Source organism: Columba livia, chromosome 19, assembly GCF_036013475.1.
Source record: "Columba livia isolate bColLiv1 breed racing homer chromosome 19, bColLiv1.pat.W.v2, whole genome shotgun sequence".
Lineage (NCBI taxonomy): Eukaryota > Metazoa > Chordata > Aves > Columbiformes > Columbidae > Columba > Columba livia.
Window position 1 is genome coordinate 6,871,552 of NC_088620.1, and position 20,262 is coordinate 6,891,813.

Here is a 20,262-nt window from a genome sequence, read left to right on the forward strand (position 1 = left end):
GAGGTGGACAGAAGGGCTGGGGACAAATGCACACGCTGCTGCCCTGGCACAGCCTTACTGCTTGTCTGCAGACCACCACAAATCGGATTGGGAGCTGGGGAAAAAGAAATCAACAGGAGAGCTGAGATAGACTCTGGATTTGATTTTTTGTGTGTAATTTTAAAATTCCAGGCTCTCGAAATGGTGTGTGGGCTGATTTCCTGCTCAGTAATGTGGTATTTTTGTAGTAAGATGCTCAGGATGCTTTTGCACACCCTATGCAGAGTCTTCTGGGACAGCACTGAAGGACTGGAAGATGACAATAAGCCTTCGGAGAGCTGGCGCTTGCTCATATTGACTACAACTGATGTTAATGAAGCAAGATTTACCCAGAACTAGGTTTCTTCTTAGTGGAAGCTTGTTTCTTCCTGAAGAAAACCCCAAAAGTGAACTAACACAAATGCAGTGTCTATGGCTAAGGAATGCAGGAGCAGAGTTCTTTGCCAATGTAGAAGCACCCAGAAATATTTAGATATCTAACTCCTAAATACGTGCCTAATTCTCTTGAAAACCACTGGATGCAGGAAGCTAAGCAAGTGATGGTGCCCCAAATATAATACCTGTGGGGCTGAGATTGCCAGGGAGTGGCTGTGAGCAGGGTTCTGTACTGGAAAAATCAGAGATAGAAATGGGTGTCAGATGCCTGAGGATCCCCAGGACAGGCTGGTTTATGTTTGTTTGCTTTTGGTTATTTTGGTTGGTTGATAGTGTCATTTGTTTGGTTGGTTTTTTTGCTTCATGTTATATGCACTTGGACATGACACATTTCATCTATCTGTAGGGACCTCATGCCTATTTAGTTACGAAAAGGAGAACCAAGAGAAGTGAAAAGAAAGAATTCAGAGAAATAGAGGATAAAAAGGGATGCTCTGGCTGTCTTAAAATAAAACAGCAGTAGATGACAGTTTCTAATGGAAAAAGTAAATCCAGTCTCAGATTATTTCCCAGGAACTTTTCTCTCATTTTTGATATGAGGATTTGCTCATTTATTTTTTTCTCTGAAAATAATTATTTTACTATAAGTTCTCTGTTGAATGCAGGTTTAGACTAGAAGAAAGCAAAAGACTATGAAAGTCATCAGCTTAAGAAACTCGCAGAATCTCAGCCTTGCTGAGATCTCTCGTGTTGTTATGAAGATCTGACAGACAGTCATTGTAATTCCTAGTGGGGATAGGTGAATAATGATGACTTTTTTTTTGTCAATTGGGTTCTGAAACAAAATTAAAAGAAAAAATTACTTTTAGCTATTCAAACATAATTAAGGTGGAGGGAAGAATGAGAAAACTCTTTTTATATGCAGGACTAGAAGGAAAGGAGAAGAAAAAATCACTTCAAAACTTTATATCTTGCAGAAATGCATGACGTTTTTCATAACTGGATTATTTCACTTTCGTTTGGGTTTTTTTTCCTCATTTCCTCTAGATCTGCTTTGTAAACATTTCAATACGAAGCATTTAAGTTAAGAAATAATGCAGTCATGTACTTTGATTCTTTTCAATTTTTCCCATCCCATTTTTTGACAGTAACTATCTAATGGATTCAGCCTGAATTAATAAACAGTCAGTCAATCCCCAAGCACATTTTTGTGCCTAATTTTAGTACACGTTAAAAATAATGTCTGGCATCTTTAGTGCCTATGATTGCAGTTTCCTTTATGCTACACACAGTTAAAGACAATTCTTACCTCAAACAACACATATTCAAAGGATACAGAGCAGTAGGACATAAAAGGAGAAAATAAAAAGATTTGGCTGAAGTCACAGAGTAAATCAGTAGCAGAAGCGTATAGAGCAGCCCACAGTCTTGACTTCCATTCCCCTGCTCTCTCACTAGACTGCGGATTAATTATAAATCTCTTTCTCACCCGTTAGGTTTTTCTCATACTTCTTCTCCTCCTCCACTTTCTCATTCACACCTTCAATTCTTTGCTTCCCTTCCTTTAATCCAACTTTCCTTATTCTCCACTTCTGCATGCTTTCCTCTTTTCTCCTCCTCTGCTCCTTCTGTACAAGATCACTAACGAAGTGGCAAGTGTTAATAACATGTCTCGGCTATGCCTGCTGCAAAGGATGAAGAAGGAGTAAGGTGGGTGAAGGAGGAGAGTAGCAAAGTGGGAAGGGATGTGCTGTGATTTCAGAGTTCAGGTGATGGTGTGTAGGAAGGCAGGAGACCCAACTGCAAGCTCAAAAACCCTTGCTGCAATGGGAGCAGAGTCTAAACCAAATGTCTAAGGAGTGGAGGAGAAGGGTTTCTGAAAGGTAGGACCTGTGTCTTCAAGGATAGAGGGGCCAAAAGGAAGCAAAGACTTACAGGGTTGGGAGATGCGTGGGCAAGGGGAACCAGCAGATTTCTGCTTTTTGCTGTGACAGGACCTCAAACCTGGGTGTCTGGCACTTGATTCATCTGGATGAATTTGTGCACAGAGACTTCTAGTTCTTGAGTAAAATGAAATGCAAATATGCATATTCAATCAAACAGGGGTTACTGGTGTTCTCCATGCACTGGGTGTTGCATGCTGGCAGGGATTAGACCACCATCTACTTGGTACGATGCACATCACAGGGTCGGTACCTGGAGCCAGGATGTTGATGGAGTTCCTGCTGGCTTCCTCGAGTCCTGCGGGCTGACATTTTTGTCACTGGAGCCTCAGTGGTGTGGTTAATGGACAAATCTGGACAGAACACACAGATTTAGGGAGGAGAGCGGGCAGGCAGAAGAGCCTGAAGAATCCATACATTGGGCTGATATCTATAGCTCCTTGAGGAGCACAGCCCAAATACACAACAGCTGGTGGAGAGAAACCACATTGATGCTGTGGGAACAAAGGTGTTGTCTAGTCTGCAACCTAGGCAGGAGGAGAGAGAAAACAGAGATGTAAATTAGGAGGAAGCTTCCTTGAGCTGCTTTGGTCTAAGAATATTATACCAAGAATAAAATGTCTGAGAATAGCTCTATGTCATTGTAAGCAGTCACATTAGACATGATAGATAACTTCAGGCTATGTCTTCCTGAGCACAGCAGACTCTAAATACCCTCCTTTCTTTGGAAACTCCTTCCAAACACCTTTGATTTCACAGGGATAAGCCAGCTAACTGTATTCCTGTTCTGCATTTGATTTACCACTCTCAGAAAATTATTTCTCTAGCTAGCTATTTATTATCTAATTCCATGGCTGCAGTTGAGGAAGGTCTGTTTATTCCTCTTCTCCAGCAGTGTCTCTTTCTCCGGTAGCTCTAACTAGCTGCTAGGTGCCCTGGGGAATGTCGGAAGAGAATTAATTAATCATGACCACTGATGGAGGTGTTTTTCAGATTTGGATTTGGCCATCTTTCTGGGAGTCAGGCTGTTGAAGAAACAAATGGAATGCCTGCTCTGGCTTGCTTTCAGACAGAGTCACTTTGGGAGGCTGCAAAGGCATGTAGGTTCTATCAAGCAATGGGGAAAATCTAGCAGAAGTCAGCAGTGTCCATGCTGGTAGAGGGGACTGCTTGCTCCCTTTGGCAGGACACGATGCCAACGAAACTGTAAACTACAATTTAGCATGTTCTATCCTGTTCCCGGCCCACAAAGGTGTGAATCTTTCAGCATTCACAAAAAGAAGTCTTCTGGGCATTCTATCTCCATGTCGCCTTTGGAGCATGAGGAGTTGTGATGGCACCTGGCACATGCCAAACTGGAAGTCCCCCCTTCAGCGTGCCCATGAGTGATGGCAACGCCAGCCAACTGCACAGGTTGCATTGAAGCAGCAGTGTTTGTTTTACAAATAGCTCTGAATTCCCCCAGAGCCTCGTCCCTCCCTTTGTAGAGCCCCGTAGAGCATGTGCTGTTCTTCCTGGTCAATGATTTCCTCCTGGCGATGGAGAAAGGTCAAGTGTCCACGCCAATTCTTTTTGATCTGTCAGCAGCCTTCAGCTCCTCTGGCAATGAAGGAGTAACGATTTGCAGTGTCTGGAATGGATGGGCAATCTACCCCTGCAGGAGCATTCCTCCTTTCCAAAGAGACTCCACAGTGTGGCTTGGAGCAGTAAAACATTTCCCTCCAGGACTTTTCCAGAGCGCAATTCAATGCTCAGTTGTATTGTTGCTGACAGAGGGATGGGGCTACAATATCATGGAGGTGCCGATGACAAGGGACAAGATCAACGTTCAAGTAAATAATCCCCAGTTTTCAAAATTTATCATCCACAAACATCTTCTGCCATCTTCAGCTTGTTCCATTGTTGCCTGACGCAGAAACAAATTGAGGCGCTTTGCTCCTTTCCCACCCCAGAGATGAGGCCGTGCATAGAGAAATGTCGGCTGGGCTGGAGCGATTTGTGAGGCGGGGAGGTGGAAACGTCAGCCTTTAATGGAAGTCTCAGACTCCAGCAGCACCCTCTATTAGCAAAAAAGCTGTAATCTACAGTGACAGGCCAGCTGGAGCAACAGTAGATAACCAGGCGGATCTGCATGCAGAGGTGCACTTGGAGCAGCTGTGGGGGGGAATTCAGATTTCAAACCGCAGTGCCTGGTGGTAGAAGCGTGTCCGTCCCTTTAAGAGGAAAAACAGACAGAAAATCCACCCCCCCACACTTTAAATAAACCTCTGAAGATTGAGGATTCTTCTCCTTTTTATCCCCATTGTACAAAGCACACACGGTGGGGGAACTAACCCCTCTCTCCAAGGGGTGCTGGCAGCTTTGCAACGAAGGAGCAACCCATGCTACTTATTTAACTTTATTTTAGCTTGATAAGGGAGGGGAAGAGAAACAGGGATGGTCATGCACAGCCACGCTCTGTATCCTGCTCTATCCACCAGCACACACAGATTTGCGTTAGGGCCCTGCCTTTGTGTACCTATATATATACTTTGCGTACATTTAAAATGCACCCTCTGTCTTACAGTGTCCAACGCTGCAAGTGGGTGTAGAGCATCCGGTCCCTAAACCCACTGCCCTCAGCCCCTGATCAAACCGCAGTGAATGCACAGGAGCCGTTGGGGACATTTTCATCCATGAAATGAAGAATCAATCGAGTTGCCTCATTAGGGGCTCTGCTCCGCGCTGCTGTCCTCGCCTTCCCTTTTGCCGCTCGCCTTGTCCTTTTTTTCAAACTGCTTTTACCACGGACTCGATGGCACAAATTTGCAGGTAGCAATTCTCCTCTGCCATGCATGGAAGAGCAAAAATATGGTTTAAAAGGAGAAGAAGAAGAAAATAATAATCAGGTAGACTTCCGAGAAATAGATGGAATATATCTTTTAAAAGTACATAAGTGGTTTGGAAGCCAAAGGCCCCGGGAGGTCAGTGGTATCCAGACTTTTCAATCCCTGATGCTCATGAAAACATCACACACAAATTCCACCCCGGGAAAAACTGCATTTTCTTTTATTTTTTTTTTTTTTTCCTTAAAAAGCAGAGAAGTAGGTTTTCTGATGTGCAGAGGGGAGTGGAGCTGTCGTTGCAGTCATTGAGCTGACAGAGCTGCTTGGAAAATGGACATGCTATTTCCTTGGGAAATTCTTACCTTTTGATTTGTGGTTATTTTTTTTAAGCTCCAGTTTGAATGAGAACTGTGCTCCTACAAAGCTCTTGTGGCCCAAAAATTCAAAAGAAATACTAATTTGAGGCCATAAATATATTCTGTTTCCGTGGAGCTGAAGTACTAAAATGCTCTGGGAAATATTTCGCATTGTATAACGATAGCATATGTAATAAATAAAACACCATCAAATATTTTATGCATTATATAGTATTTTAAACATATATCAATACAATTCAGAATATGTAAAATTGTCAAAACAAATTAATTGAAACAACATAAAAATAATGTGTTTATCTCCTCAAAATGAAACATTTCAGTATAACTGAAATGAAGAGAGAAAATCAAACGGATTTGTTTTGACATTTTAAACGTAAAAAAGTTTGTCAAAATTGACATGTTCCCATGCAACGTTTCGATTTCAGGAGAACTGCGTTTTCCTGCGAAAAACTGTTCTGTCAAAATTTTTTGACCAGCTCTACTTACAGTCTATCTAAACAGACAAGCTTCACAGCCAAGACTCTCAAACGCTCCAGGTGGTCAGAAGATGGATTTAGCACAGAGCAGAACAGGCTCGAAGAAGGAAATAAATAAAACTCACAGCTAGAGGTGGCCTTAAACTCGGGTACCAAACTGCTTTAATGTTTGAGATGCTCAGACCTGAGTAGTTTTGGACTTTAATCCTAGCAAGGGCTGAGTTCCTTCAGTTTTTAGCAAATCTGTGTTGGTGCAGTGATGGAAGAGATAATTTGTGATGGTGAGATGCCAGTGCAGATTCTCAATATCCTCTGGGATTTTTTGACTCTTGGCATTGGTTGGGGTCTAGCTAGTGACTGCCCTTTGTGTTGGACAGATTAATACTGGTACGTATGAGATGGCTTTATTTTCCACACATCCTTCTGTCTCAGTGGTAATCCCAGGCTTAGCCTTTAGGGAATGGGCTGAAAAGCAGTGCTGCAGGTAGACTGGATTCAAGGCTGGTGAGACTGGCTTTGGGCAGGAGTTCTTCCACCTTCATGATACACAGATTTTAAATCTTCTCATTACAGAAATGCAGTTTGAGGTTAATTTGAGCTTCTAATTTAATATACTCTTCCGAATTAAGAGTTAATATTATATTTGATTATCTTTTTGCAATGAGATCCAACCCAAGGCTCATTGACTTCAATAGACCTTCCAGCAGAACCTGTGGCTGCAGAGCCGCTTAGTGCAGGAGACCTACACTCAAGGTTTCTGAAGCTGCCGATAAAACAATGTTATTTGGGGCTATTACACATTCTAGCTCACATTTCTAGCCGGAATTTAAGCTCTTGTGTATTAATATGCATATAACTTCCCCTATATGGGGAGGCAGGGCAGTAGAAGGAGCTAAACCTGAGTGTTTTCAACCTCAGACCAGTAAGCCCTTTGTTTAACACGTCTCAAGTCAGTGGGCAGCATCCATCAGGTAGCTGCACAGTTTCACCAGGGTCCAGAATTTGCAGCTGCCAACAACTTGGGGTCTCTTCTCCCTTCCCTCTCCAGCTGCCACTGGTTCCCTTGGCTTCATCTGTCAGGAATGGTGGCAGAACCTGGTGCCCATAGGAAGCTCCAAGTTAAATGGTGCTTTTCATCCCAGCAGGCAGGGCTGTCATTACCCAAGCAGCAGGAGCTTTTACCAGGAGAAGCAATGGCCTGTGGATTTTAACCCCTTCTGCTGCTCCATAAGGGCTGAGGAACACAAAAGACTCAGGTCAAGAGCTGCACTCTTTTCTGAGGGACAAGAAAACAGGAAGATATCTCATTTGCAAGAATCATTAGGTAACCTCAGCTTCCTAGCAGACCAAAGTAAGCAGTTTTATCTTGTATTTGCCAAACACTATGGATCAGGATCACTCCGTGTGGTCGTGGTGGCAAAGTCCCTACCCAGGAATGAACTTCAGAACAATACAAATATTGCAGAGAGTGTCAGGTGTGGGGTAACAGTTGACCTTTTGGATTGAGCATTGCATTATTGCTCTTCAGGGCAGTTTTGGCATCGATTAGTTTTTTTTCCTTCAAGCTCTCTGCTTACAGGTCCAAATTGTTGCAATATTGGAAAGGTAAGAGTGGTGCACAAAAGAGAACAGGCATGAAAGCAAAAAACAGGGTTTATGGATTCTAACACAGGCCTCTGTGAACTTAGTTTTCAGAATACTCTCTTTCCTAGATTTCCAGTAAAAATTGTAAGGAATAGTATGATTTTTGTTCAGTTTACTGTGTATGGTTTGCAGGTGTTTCTTCTTACAAAATGCAAGAAAAGTATTAAATTAATTTGGATGTTTCTTTTTATACATAAATTACAAAATCTGTTTTGGCTCAGTCAAAACATACTGTTTAGGAAAACACTTCATTTTGATTTTTAATGTATATTACTCAACATGTAATGAAAACCAAAATACAATCTTGAACCAATCCCTTCCAAACAGAACACTCGACACATTCTGTTCTAAAGAAAAGCTGACTTTATCAAAATGCTTTTTTTCCCTTAAATCAACAAATTTCTACAAAGTGTTCTGCCTCTGATGAATTGGCATTTTTCTAACATAAAATGAGCAATCAAAAAAAATTCTTAGCAGCTCTGTGGCAAGTCTTAGCTAATTCTGGAATAGTAGCATGAAGGTGCGTAGGAAGGGTACTGCAAGGAGACGTGGCATTGAGCTGAAACTTAAGAGATTTGGGTTGAATTCCTCAAGCAGTTATAAAATCATCTGGGACAAGCCATTAATCTACCCCGTGTCTCAATTCCTATTCTGCAGAATAGGAAAAACAGCATTTCCCAATGTCCTAAAGCTACTGCGAGGATAAAATCCTATTAACACTTATGAGATTACTAGACTTTGATATGAGGTGTATAAATACTGAGGAAGACAGAAGACTGAGCTGCATTTTTCTGTAACTTAGAATGAAATTATGGGGAAGTGGACTAGCTTGGACAATAATTTAATAATAGTAGGAATAATTTCAAGTTCAGGGCAGTGTTTAATAGAAATCACTGCTCACCACCCACCATATTTTTTTTTAATAAGCAGCTCAGAAAAGTGCAATTTATCATTATTATTATCATCTACATTCTTTCTATCTCTGCCACTTCACAAATGAGAGGAGTTCCTCACAAATATCTACAAAAGCTAGCTCATTATCCAGCTTCCTTATTTAGAACTCTCATTTCTGACAATAGCTATCAGAATCTTGCCAAGCGTAGGGCTGCTGGTGTGCTGACACCGCTGCTCCCCGGCCCGCTGAGCGGCATTATCTCACTGTTCCCTTGCCTTCCCCCATCTGTCCCCAGCCATCTGCTGTCCTTGGTCTTCTAATGAGATTGTGAGCTTTTCGGGGCACAAACCACCTAGCACAATATCGTTCCAGTCTCAGATTCAGCAGGGTTGTCTTCAGAATGTGATACTTCACCACATATCTCTGTGCACTTGCAGAAGATCCTTTTAGTTCCATTCCCAACCTACTGAGAACTGTTTGATGGATCCTTTTTCTAAGTAGATCCCTGAACCAAGTGTCTGTGGATCCTGGATTTCAGAGCACCTTGGCTAGTGTTATAGATTTATGATGAGGACTAATGGAGTTTAATTCCCTCTGTCCAGCACCACCCGATGTCCTGACTTGATGGAGGTTGCACACCTGCCACGGTTCTTCCGTTCCAAGCCACCTCTCATCTTCATCATGATAACACCAGTAGGTTATAATTAGCTGGAGTGCGGGGACAAACGAGCTGAAAACAGGTACCTCGTTGTTGCTGGTGTGATTCTCGCCTCGCTACAGGCAGGGAGTAATTAGACTTTCCACACAAAACCCGTTCCCTTTAGGCTGCTGGTTGAGCTGCATTAATAACGAAGGATTTGTAGGGTGTTTTTGGTTTGCTGAATATTCTGACAACTTGTAAGCAAAGTGCTGACAAACTGGAAAGAGAAAACAACTTTTTCTCCTCTAAGTCATACGGGGTTAAAAGAAATAATTTTATGACTGTTCTCTCTTAAGAGGCTGGAAAGACAAATGAAAAACAGGAAAAACTCCAGTAGTTTCAAATGGAAATTTGGAGTATTTCCCCTTGGTGCTCTCACAACCAAAACCTTGACATCTCCCAATCTTTATCTTTTTCAGCATGAACAATTTGGCAAAAGTGAAGTGAATTTATGGACTGTGTTGTTTTTTTTGGAGAGGTATTTCTCATTTTCCCTCCATGCCTTTCCTCACCCCAAACTGTTTCAGCTGATGAATATCCCTCAGTTCTAACCACTCATGCGTATTTCAAATGAAATAGGTAAAGAATAAGTGCAAATTTAGACATTGATTAGTGCAGAATTACCAAAGTTTGGGGAGGGATTCACCCATCACTGCCTGAAATGGAGAAATCCCACTTCCATAAAGAAATAACTTTGCAATTATTTGGGTTTTTATAATACAATATTGCATGCCACAGTCATCCGGAAAATCAGAGCCACTGCTGAATTACAGCTCCATCCCTGACTCCTGTCAGATATCAGCCTCTGTACTATAAAGACATCTACAGCAGAAATGGCCAAATTCTGTTTTCCCAGGGCTCAGGTTTATCCACAAAAGTCCATATGACTTAACAAACCCCAACAGATTGGACTTCCCATTCTTTTCCATCCACTTCCCCTGCTTTCCCCTGGCCCTGACAGACCAAAAATGTCCTCAGCTTGGCTGGGTTCCTGACCAGTGTTTCTAAAGTTCAGCTAAAGCGCTTCACAGGCAGTAACTGCCTCCCTGGACTGTAACGAGCCATCTCTGGATTAGGTGCAGGACATAAATGTTATTGCTCCAGTTGCACCCAGTGACTCAACTAACACGAGTTAAATCCTGAAGGTGAATGGCAGTAGTTATCTGTCGAGCAGGAATGTGAGTACACAGTTAACTCAAAGCTGGGATAGTTGAATCAAACCTAGGAGAGTGTCTCCCATCCTTAAAATTAAGGATACACTTAAGCTGTTTGCTGAAATGAGGTCAGACATTTGTCACGTTATAGGGCCGAGCTCTAAACTAACATAAGCTGTTTCATCTCTCCCTTGACACTTTAGTCTTTTACTAATTTATCAGCATCCTAAAGCGGCGTGTGAAGTTTCTGCAGAACAGAAGTGTTTCAGATACAAATAGCAATTGTTAGCCTCTTCCCTCTGGTAAATGGCAGCAGGCAGAAACCTCTCTCAACCTGCCAAGAACCAAATGTGGGACACAAGGAAGAATTATTGGTGCATGAAGCTTAAAGAGATAGGGGACTTATTTCTTTACTGCAAATAATGCGTTCGGTAATTTCTCTTTCCTGCGTCTGCATTTTTGTTGGAAATACTTTACAACAATGAGCATGAGAAAACAGAAGGGATGTGTGCAAGATCAATTTGAATCTAATATAAGGGACAAATGAAAGGTGCATGGGCTAGTAAAAAGGTAGAAAATCCCAGGAGGCAGAGGAATAGTGGAGTGTTTACAACAAGCGGTGGAGCATCAGAGCTCCTGCATTCCCATTCATAGCAGTGATCTGGGGCTACACAGCCTCCCTCATATGAAACAGACCTTGCAATATCATTTTGTGCAAAATCCAACATTCTGAGCTATCCCACTGTATAAAAATCACCTTTTAAGTGGCTAAGTAGACACCCAGCTTTATTCCTTTCTTCTTATTTCAAGAAACAATGGGAGTAACAGCACTTGCCTGCCTTACTAGAGTGCTGAGAGCTTTAATTAATGTCTCTAATTCAATTTGAACTCCTTGGATAAAAGGCGCTGCCTTGTGACAGCAAAGGTATTGCCTAAAATAGAATATAATTAACACACAGATATCAATCACGATGAAATTAAGTGTACATTCAAATACAACTTGCACTTTACAGAAAGTACTTGCCTATTTTTCCTCCAAGAATCCTAAAGGCTCGTAAGACAAAGAACATTTAATGTTCCAGTCTAATTTCAGCTTAGAATAAGGCCATCTTAAACTGCCTAACGAAGTGAAAAGGGGTTCTGACAGAAATCTCCATTTGCACTGATGGATGCGCCTTCATGATGGACAATGCTGGAAACTGACTGGAACATGACTCAGAATCAGTATATCTAACATTTTCCTCTCCTGATACTTATTTACCAAGAACTCTACCATATGTCCTAGCTCACCCGCCGACCGTGTTTAATAACAGATGTGACAATTGTGTGATCATGTTTGTTACTGTGAATCAGAAAGACCCAGATCGCTGCATTGCTCTGTAATGCTCCTGAGTGGGAGTGGGCTTTGTAGCTTGGATCTGTTTAACTCCTGTATTACGAAGCTTGCTGACACGTTGAGATGGTTGTCATTCATTGCTTGTAAGACAGGAACACGTGTGGGCAGTGGGACTGTGTTTTGCAAGGTGCTGTACCCAGATGATGGCCTCCCCAGCAAGTTCATGGTCCAAGCAGTCAAAAAAATACTATCGTATCTCTATGCTGATACTTGGAAAATTAGGCAAAAAATTAGGGCACTGCTGAAGGCCACAGAGGGTGTGTAGGGTAGAACTGAGCAAAATGCTGCATTCCTGGATCAAAACTCAGTGTCTGACTGCCCCAAGCCTCCATTTTAGTGCAGAAATTGCTTCTGTGCCAGATTTAGCTTTTACTAAGTCTTAGGTCTCCTACCCAAGGGCTATATACTTAGAGACATCGCCTCCCTGTCCCTTCTTCTCCTGTTCCTTTTACAAAATCCCCAGAACATATCTTACATCAGTGGAGGCCCATAAAGACACCTAAAAAATTAATTTCAGATTCAAACTTGTTAGGAGTTAGATTGAATGCACCTCACAATATTGCCTTAGACACAAAATAATCCCACTTTAGTAAGCTTTATAGCTTCCATGGGGACCAGCCCCGTGGTGTGTATTAATCTTTAATGCGAAACAACATCTCTACAGCAGCTACAGGGGGGAAAAAGATACTACTAAAAAATTAAAGTCGATGGTGTGATAGTTGTCTAGACCCAATTGCGTTCTACCATCCTCGGTTGCCACAGGCACCGTTCCGGGCTCTCAGCACCGATACTCACAGCCAGGTACCAGGCTGGAGATGCATCTGTTTGTTCTAGTGATCTCAAGGCATGTTCTCCCCATGTCCTAACCCTTGGTTAAGACCCATCACAGCTCTAATCATCCTGACTTTGACCTAAAGGAAAGAAAGGGAGGATGAAGAGGTGTGTGTGTGGGGAATTAGTGAATATTGCCTGTCTTTTCTAAGCTGATATTTCCCCAATGTATGATGCCTGCATGTGGGAGGACACACTGGGATTTCTCTGAAACTTGTTTCTTTTGGTTCTTCTCATATTTAAGTTTGCGCTGTGCTGGGAACTAGTTGAGCAATCACTCCACTTTGGTATGTAAAAGCTCCCTTCCCCTCTTTGCAATAGAAATTCAATAGAAAGTGAAATGTTTAAAGGAAAACTGATCCAGGCTGGCTGATGAAGGAAGTGGTTATGGATGAGTTTAATGAACAGACAGGCAGGCAAGTTTGGATGATGCGTACAGAACAACTGATCATTATCAGCAGCAAATCTGCATACCTGTCTAATGGCAAATGTGCTGAGTTTGCAGCTGCTTACTGTGATGGGACAGTGCAGATCTGCAAAGAGCAGTAAGGCAGAGAAGGAGCCTGGATGGAGAAGCAGGAGAAATGAACTCCTGAATTGGAATTTGGAAATGCCAAGAATGGGCTGTAGCTGGGAACATTTCCCGCTAATCACGTCGGGTTCATGACCACTGTGAGTGGGAGCAGAGCTGCACTGTAGACCCCTTGGAATATACTGTATTCCTCTTGATGTGGGGCTGGAAACTCTCCAAACCCCAGTTTTGTACAGTGAAGTAGAAACACTCCTTTCTGGGAGGTGAGGGACTAAAGCACTGAGAACTTCCACGTTTCTAGGTAAAGTAGGAGTTAGTGGTGAAGGCTAGTATTAAACACATGCCTCCAGAACAGGAACAACCTCCTCAGGCAGGAGCTACAGGTACCATTATGTTTAATAACAGTAATATTCTGTCTGCAATTGGAAAGAAGTTTACATGTGCCCAACAGGAAAAGTGAACATTCAGTGCTTTCCCATACCTCACTTTTTCCATTTCTTCACGTACTGCAACAGCTGACTGTCATTTTTAACCAGCTTTACAAAACTCCGTTTTGTCGAGGGCTGCTGAGCTTGCCGCAGCTCCCCCGACACATGCTGTGCACACGTGCAGCCTCCCACGCACCCCGGCACACACACGCTTAGCGCTCGTGTTCCCCGTCGTGCTCCCGGGCTCCATCTGCCCGTGCAGAAGACACGAACACTCGCTGCCGTAGGCTGCAGCTTCACCACGTTCCTGGTGAAAGCTCTTGGAGCTGAGGAGGTGGCTGTGGTGGCCACAGGTGCTGGTGCCCTCTGGTCTGCGCTGTGCTGGTCACACCAGCCAAAGGTCTCACATTCACACGCAGATCTACACCCCTGGCACACCTTGGTTTGGCCTCTCCTACCTTCTTAGCAAAATCTTTTCTTTCTGGGAATTACAGGCTTTCAGAGTGTTTATGGTGGACTCAGACTCAAAACTGGAAAGGTTTCTGGAGATGTATGAATCAACCCTATGCTGAATCTCCAAGCTCTGCATAGCCTAATTTCTCCTGCTTTAAAGAGCAGCTACAGTCCCTCTGCACTGTGTTCTGCAGATGTAGGTGGGTGTTGTCTGTCCTGAGGACAACCTTTGGCCAGATTTGTGCCCCCAGAGCGGGGGATGCAGCCTCAAGATCACTCTGCCTGCCTGGGCATGCCCTCCGTGTTGGCACATCCCCTCCAAAACTCAGAAGGGCAGCCAGATGGATGAGAGGTGGGCAGGAGGAAGAATATGGATGGAGAGGACTATTTCAGAGCAACAACAGCAGCTCCCAGCGATGAGGAGCACAACCCAACACGCAGGGCTGCTGTTGCAGCCGTGTTGCGGTTGGGGAGCAGAAGGTTTGGGGGTGTCCACACCAGACACGGGGTGCCAGCTAAGCGAGCCGCTCACCTTCCACCAACGGAGCACATGGTTTCATTTGGAGAGGGGCATCGTGCCAACAGCATGACTGTGGAGGCGGATGATCTAATGGCTGAAACGCTGGAAACGCGAGTCAGGAGGCGAGGGCTCTCTTCCAGCTGTATCTCTGGCTTGCTGCGTAACCTTTGGCAAGGCATTTCACCCCTCTGTTTCCCTTCCCACTCATCATATGTCTTGTCTGTTTAGCCGTTAAGCACATTGGGAAGAGGAGCTGGCTCGTAGCAGGGCTGTCTGCAGCCATCGTTTGACAGGGGTGCAGCGGGACGGCCGCTCTCCCATCATATGAGTGCCGGTGTGCCCTGCACCAGGTGGTGTGAAGCATCCCCTTAAGCTCCCTAGTAAACCTCCGACCCTGAATATGCATGTTCAGTACGTCGCCCCGCAGAGCCTTGATCTTGGGAAGAGCCTCGAGGTCCAAAATAGTGACAGACCCTCTCCCCCTCCAACAGACACACCTCCCAAACACCCAGGCAGAAAAGCAAGTTGAGGTCATTTTTTTATCTTTCAGAATTTGGCAGGATTTCATAGTGATATACGTGTGTGTGTGTCCATGTATCCATATGTGCTCGTCACTGGAGCCTAGGTAATTATTTTTTTTTAATTTCTTTTTCTGGCAGCACTTGAAAGTAAGAGCTGGGTCTTTATAGATTGCTCAGGTTGCATGGAGTATGGATTACAGATCATCAGACAGACATGAAAGCAGAAGACACGTTTCTCTGGCACAGCTTTAAAGGGACAATAAGGGGGTAATTGTAGCCTAGGGTGGGCCACCTTCTGCGCCCAGCCTTCACTTGCCTTTGCAGCACTGCAGAGAACTTCACCAGGGAAATGATGGAAAATCTGGGTGAGGACGTCTCAGGTCAGGACCTGGTTATTTCAAAGGTGATATATGCTCAGGAGGTTAAAGACACCACTTAGGTACATGAATAAAACACTGCCAAATACTCTAAGCTGTAGCACAGGCAGAGTGAAGTCTTTTAAAACTTGATTTTTCATGTCTGTTTTCACCCTGAGAGATGACTGTCAAAGCATCAAAGGAATTCTCATTTTTAAACTATCTTTTTCTCTCCCTTTTCCCTTTCCTCTCCTCCCCCCTATTTCTCTCTCTCTTTCCTTCCTCCTTTTCCCCTCTCTTTTTCAACAGGACTCCACAGAATGGAGCAAGAATGAGAGGAAAAAGGCAGACAGAAAAGCATGAACTGGAGGCTTGTTGAGTTCCTCTACCTCCTGTTTATATGGGACCATATACTAGTACAGCCCTCCCACCAGGACACAACTGCTACCAACCAACATGTCTCCAAGGAATTTGATTGGCTTATTTCAGACAGGGGGCCTTTCCACCACTCGCGGAGCTACTTATCCTTTGTGGAAAGACATCGTCAAGGATTTACAACCAGATATAAAATATACAGGTATGTTGGTTTACGTTGGATAAGTTGTTAGGTGGTGGGAACTCAGCCAGTTCCTATGGCTTGCAGTCAATGATGTGATGCATCGTTTCTGTTCCACCTGGAAATGCTTCTTTGGTTCTTCATGGTCCTCAGCTGGCAATGCAAATTGCTTCAAAGACTCAAAAGTAATGCTCTGATAGTGAAATAAAGGCACAGTGGTATCATGGCAATATGCACAATATAGATCAAGATAAAAAAGCAGCAAGGGTCTGGGTATGCTTAGCTTGCAGTGAAAGATGAGTTCATAGGCAGGTTCACAAGCATGTTTTTCAAATCCATGTGCCTGTGGCCAGACCAGGCCTCTGTACCAAACTCATACATGTGAACTGCCGGTAGCTTAGGGTTCACATGGGCAAGAACAGACATAAAGGCATCAAGCCACACGTCAGTAGGGCAGTTCTCACACTGCTGTGCATGAGCCTTAGCTGGGTATTGCCTACCACAGACCTTTGCAGATTATCCCCATGTATAAGTCAAACTTGCCACCAGAACTCTTAGCTTGGTTTAAAAGTGTTCCAATTAAAAAACTACAGAGACTAGGCAGAATCTGGATTCTCCTTTGCCTTCTAGGTTTTGAAGCCTTTGTTGTTGCCTGTTTCAGGATTTTCTTGCCAGCTGTGATATCCAGAAACACACTTTTCTTTTTTCATTTTAACATGAAAAGCTGGAGTACTTACATGAGTCTCCTATTAAAGCAGCAGGCACATTGGAGTGAAAGGTAATAAGCCAACAAGTGTCATGAGATTTATGCTAAAGCCCAAAGAGACTGCAAACCTTTCATAGATACATGTGCATTTACATAACTATATAGTCCTGTTTTGTTTCAGAAAGACACTTGCAAATACAACAATGCAAACTAGTAGGTCGGAAAGTGCTAACGAACGGCCAACTGGTTACTGCACAGAGATAATATACATGATGACGGGGATGGGGGCCCAGGGAAACCACGTGTGCACAGGCAGTGTTCTCCCACGGGCAGAGAGCCAAAAGCACTTGCAGAGTAACAGGGACGTGCGAGACTTCATCTCTGTGTGGGGAAGAAAAATGAGTTGTGCCTGTCCCGTGGCCTGTAGGGAATGCAGCATCCCCTCCCCTCGCTGCAGCCTGCCGAGCAGGGGCAGGTTAGCATGGGTTGAAGACATTGTCTTGGCTTGTTCTCTTCCTTCAAAAGAGCTTGGGGGGAAGACAGCCCCAAAAACTAGAAATTTAGCTGCCGCGCTTCCACTAAGGACATCTCACCGTCTTTGCTTGCAGAGAGAAGCAGAGAAAACATGTTTTTTTCAAAAATGCTTTATTCCTGGTGATGCATATCCCCAGCTTTCTGCCTGCCCAGCCTGACAGCATCCACTCTGATCAAGACGGCAAATCTCTGCCCCACGCAATGCCTCTGGCAGTGGCTCTGCCCTTTGCTAAAGAGCTGTTCAGCCCAGAATGCCATCACAGCAGTCTGCAGGGGCTGTTGTGGGAGAGAAATGCCTGCAATCGATGTGTTCAGACACATCTAAGAACTGTCACTGCAGGTCAGGCCAGAGATCCATCAAGCCCGGGATCCTGTCTCTGAGAATCATGGAGAAAAGGGTCTGGAAGGACCTTGAGAGGTCATTTAATCTCTGCCTCTTCCCCAAGGCAGACTCAGCCATACCTGTGTCACATCTGACAGAGGTTCATGGCCAAATTCTCCTCAAAGATTTCCCATGACGGAAAAGTCACACCCAGAGTAGGCAGCCTGCACCACGGTTTTGCTTTCCCCCCATTTATAAAGGAGCTAAAATCTTCATTCTATGTGAAGCCTGTGATTTCTAGTTTTATCTGTTAAGGGGTAAGGAACAAATTCCTCTTTGTTTTGTATGAGACTGGTAAGAATTTGAAAGCTTATCTCAATTCAGGATGCAAAGCAGAAAGGGATCTGTTTTTCTCCTTGTCTGATGGATATTGCCAAAGCACTTACAAATGACACTTCTAGCACAGGGAGGACAATGTCCTCCTTCTTCCAACATGGGAGAAAATGGGCAGCAGCATTCTGCGTGCACAGGAGGTGTGGGGAGGTGTCTGAGAAGGGTCTTACAGATGGTCATAGGGCTGGAGAAGTCACTATTTGCAAAAGAAACTGGAAGTGAGACAGAGCTCTGGTGGAAATAGTTGGGTAGAGAGTTCAGAGAGATGTGGGAAGATGGCAAGGACACCTTGGGATGCATCTCAGGGCCAAATACCATGCACTAGGCTGAACGAGGGAGCTGAGAGCTTGGGGACAATCCAGCCGTGTGTGTGTCGTGGTTTGGGCTGCTGGAAGCTGAGCACATTGGCAACATACTCTATGGGACTCACTTTCGCTCCTATCACAGTCAGCTGAGGAGGAGGGAAAACCTGTGGTCCAGCAGAGCAGATGGAGCCATTAGGTAGGAGCCTGGCTGGATGTTGGAGGGTTTGGTTGTTTTCAGTATCTGTCCTTGTGGGCAGAACTGATCTCTTAAAAACTGGGTCCATGCATTTTTTAAGGAGAGTCAAAATCAGTCTAGCAATGGTGAATTAGTGGAGTCACAGCCAATTCTAGCAGTTAAGACCTGGACTCTGAGTGCACACACCCTCCAGAACAGATCATTTTACTGAAACCCACAGGGGTAAAATCTCATTTTTGTGGACTCCTTAAATTGACTTCGAGAATCTGTGAAGCTGTTGGGATTTTGTCAACTGTTTAATTTCAACATAGAAGCCTCTTTCCTCCCAAATGATGTCTCTCAATTGCTCTTTGCACCAGACTAGCCCAAGGGAGGTACATATTCTACATTAAGGATATCATTCTTTTCTGTAGAAAAAGCAGCTGATTTGGAGCATGGGAATTTTCTGTGTAGTCTTCTCTTTCAATGTTCCTTTTCTCCCACACTTTTTTTTTGGTTGGCTGGTTTGTGGTTTTTTGTCCCTCAGTCAGACAGTTCCTTTGGGCACTTGTGATTTTGTTGAATGCGGTCTGACCTGACGACTGTTCCTCTCCTAAGGCCGATAGCAGCAAACCCCAAACCAGCCACAGCGGCCAAGGCTTTGGAACAGACGTGAAATCGGGCAAGAGGACCTTACCCATCCCTAATTGAAACGCTGTCGCCTGTATAGTGGTGATTTCCCTAGTGTCTTGCTGTGCGGTAGCATGGACACAGCACATTAGGACCGTGTCGTTTATGTTGAAAACCCTCCGAGATAAAGTCACTGTCAATACTAAACAGCAGTGTAAGGCAAAAAGCAGCGTTTCCTCATTTTTACAGGTGACTTTAAAAAGGAAGTAACTCCAAACTAAAACATGCAACACTCCTTCTCCTATCAGCAGCAAAGAGCTGGTTTTAGTAAGCAAGGCTATTTTATATGCTGCATAAGCAGAATTGCTGTAGAATGGCATAGCTGCTGATATCTCTTCATGGGATGCCTGGCTCCAGATCTACCATTGTAGCACTGCTGTTACAGTCTCCAAAGGCTCATTCCCTCCTTCTGTGTATTATGCTTTAGCAGATTTTAGGCCTCTTTCTTGCAAAACTTGGACCACTGATTTTCCTGATACCCTCAGTCAAGGTTTGTACCTTGCATAAAATATCAGTAGGAAGGCAAGCAAAGGGGAGATGTTTTATATTAAATCATGGACAGTAGGGATAAATACAATTGCATTAAGGAAGCACATTAATCAGCATTGATTCATACTAATAAGGCTGGTGTAGGGGGGGCCTCTGGCAGGAAAATGCTGCTTTGATCATTATCTGTGCACTCTGATGCTAATGCAGATAGGATGGCAGATGCTGAGAGTGGTTTGTGGGATGTCTGAATATTCATTATCACTATCCTTGTTGTTGTTCCTAGTCATGAGAGCCTTGGGTCCTCGGTATGGCACGAAGGCTGGAAAACAGATGAAGCTCAGCTTGGCTTTGGGACTAGGGCATCGCTCAGAATAGAAAACGTTCCCATTACTACAGAACAGTAGTTGACAGCTTCAGTCCACTTCTTTGAAGGATATTATGGTGGTGTCCTTCTTTCTTCTCCAAGAAACTGAGTATTTAGCTATGAGGCAAAGCAAATGAAACAGTAGACTGAGATACACTATGCAAATAGCCAGGCACAAGCACTGAAATAGAGGCATTTTACTAATGATGCTGCTCAGTTTAAGCAAATTCTAGAAAAACGAATATTTTCCAGAAAAAAAAATA

The 20,262-nt window shown here is 43.9% G+C and overlaps 1 protein-coding gene across 1 annotated transcript in view; it reads left to right on the forward strand.

The window, feature by feature from the left end:
• The window catches only part of BRINP1 (BMP/retinoic acid inducible neural specific 1), an 82,952-nt gene that overhangs the window by 11,531 nt on the left and 51,159 nt on the right, over positions 1-20,262 (forward strand). Inside the window, exon 2 of the mRNA XM_065035942.1 lies at positions 15,775-16,042. Coding sequence (XP_064892014.1) covers positions 15,825-16,042 — 218 coding nt within the window. The 5' untranslated portion in view covers positions 15,775-15,824. The remainder of the gene's footprint in view (positions 1-15,774; positions 16,043-20,262) is intronic.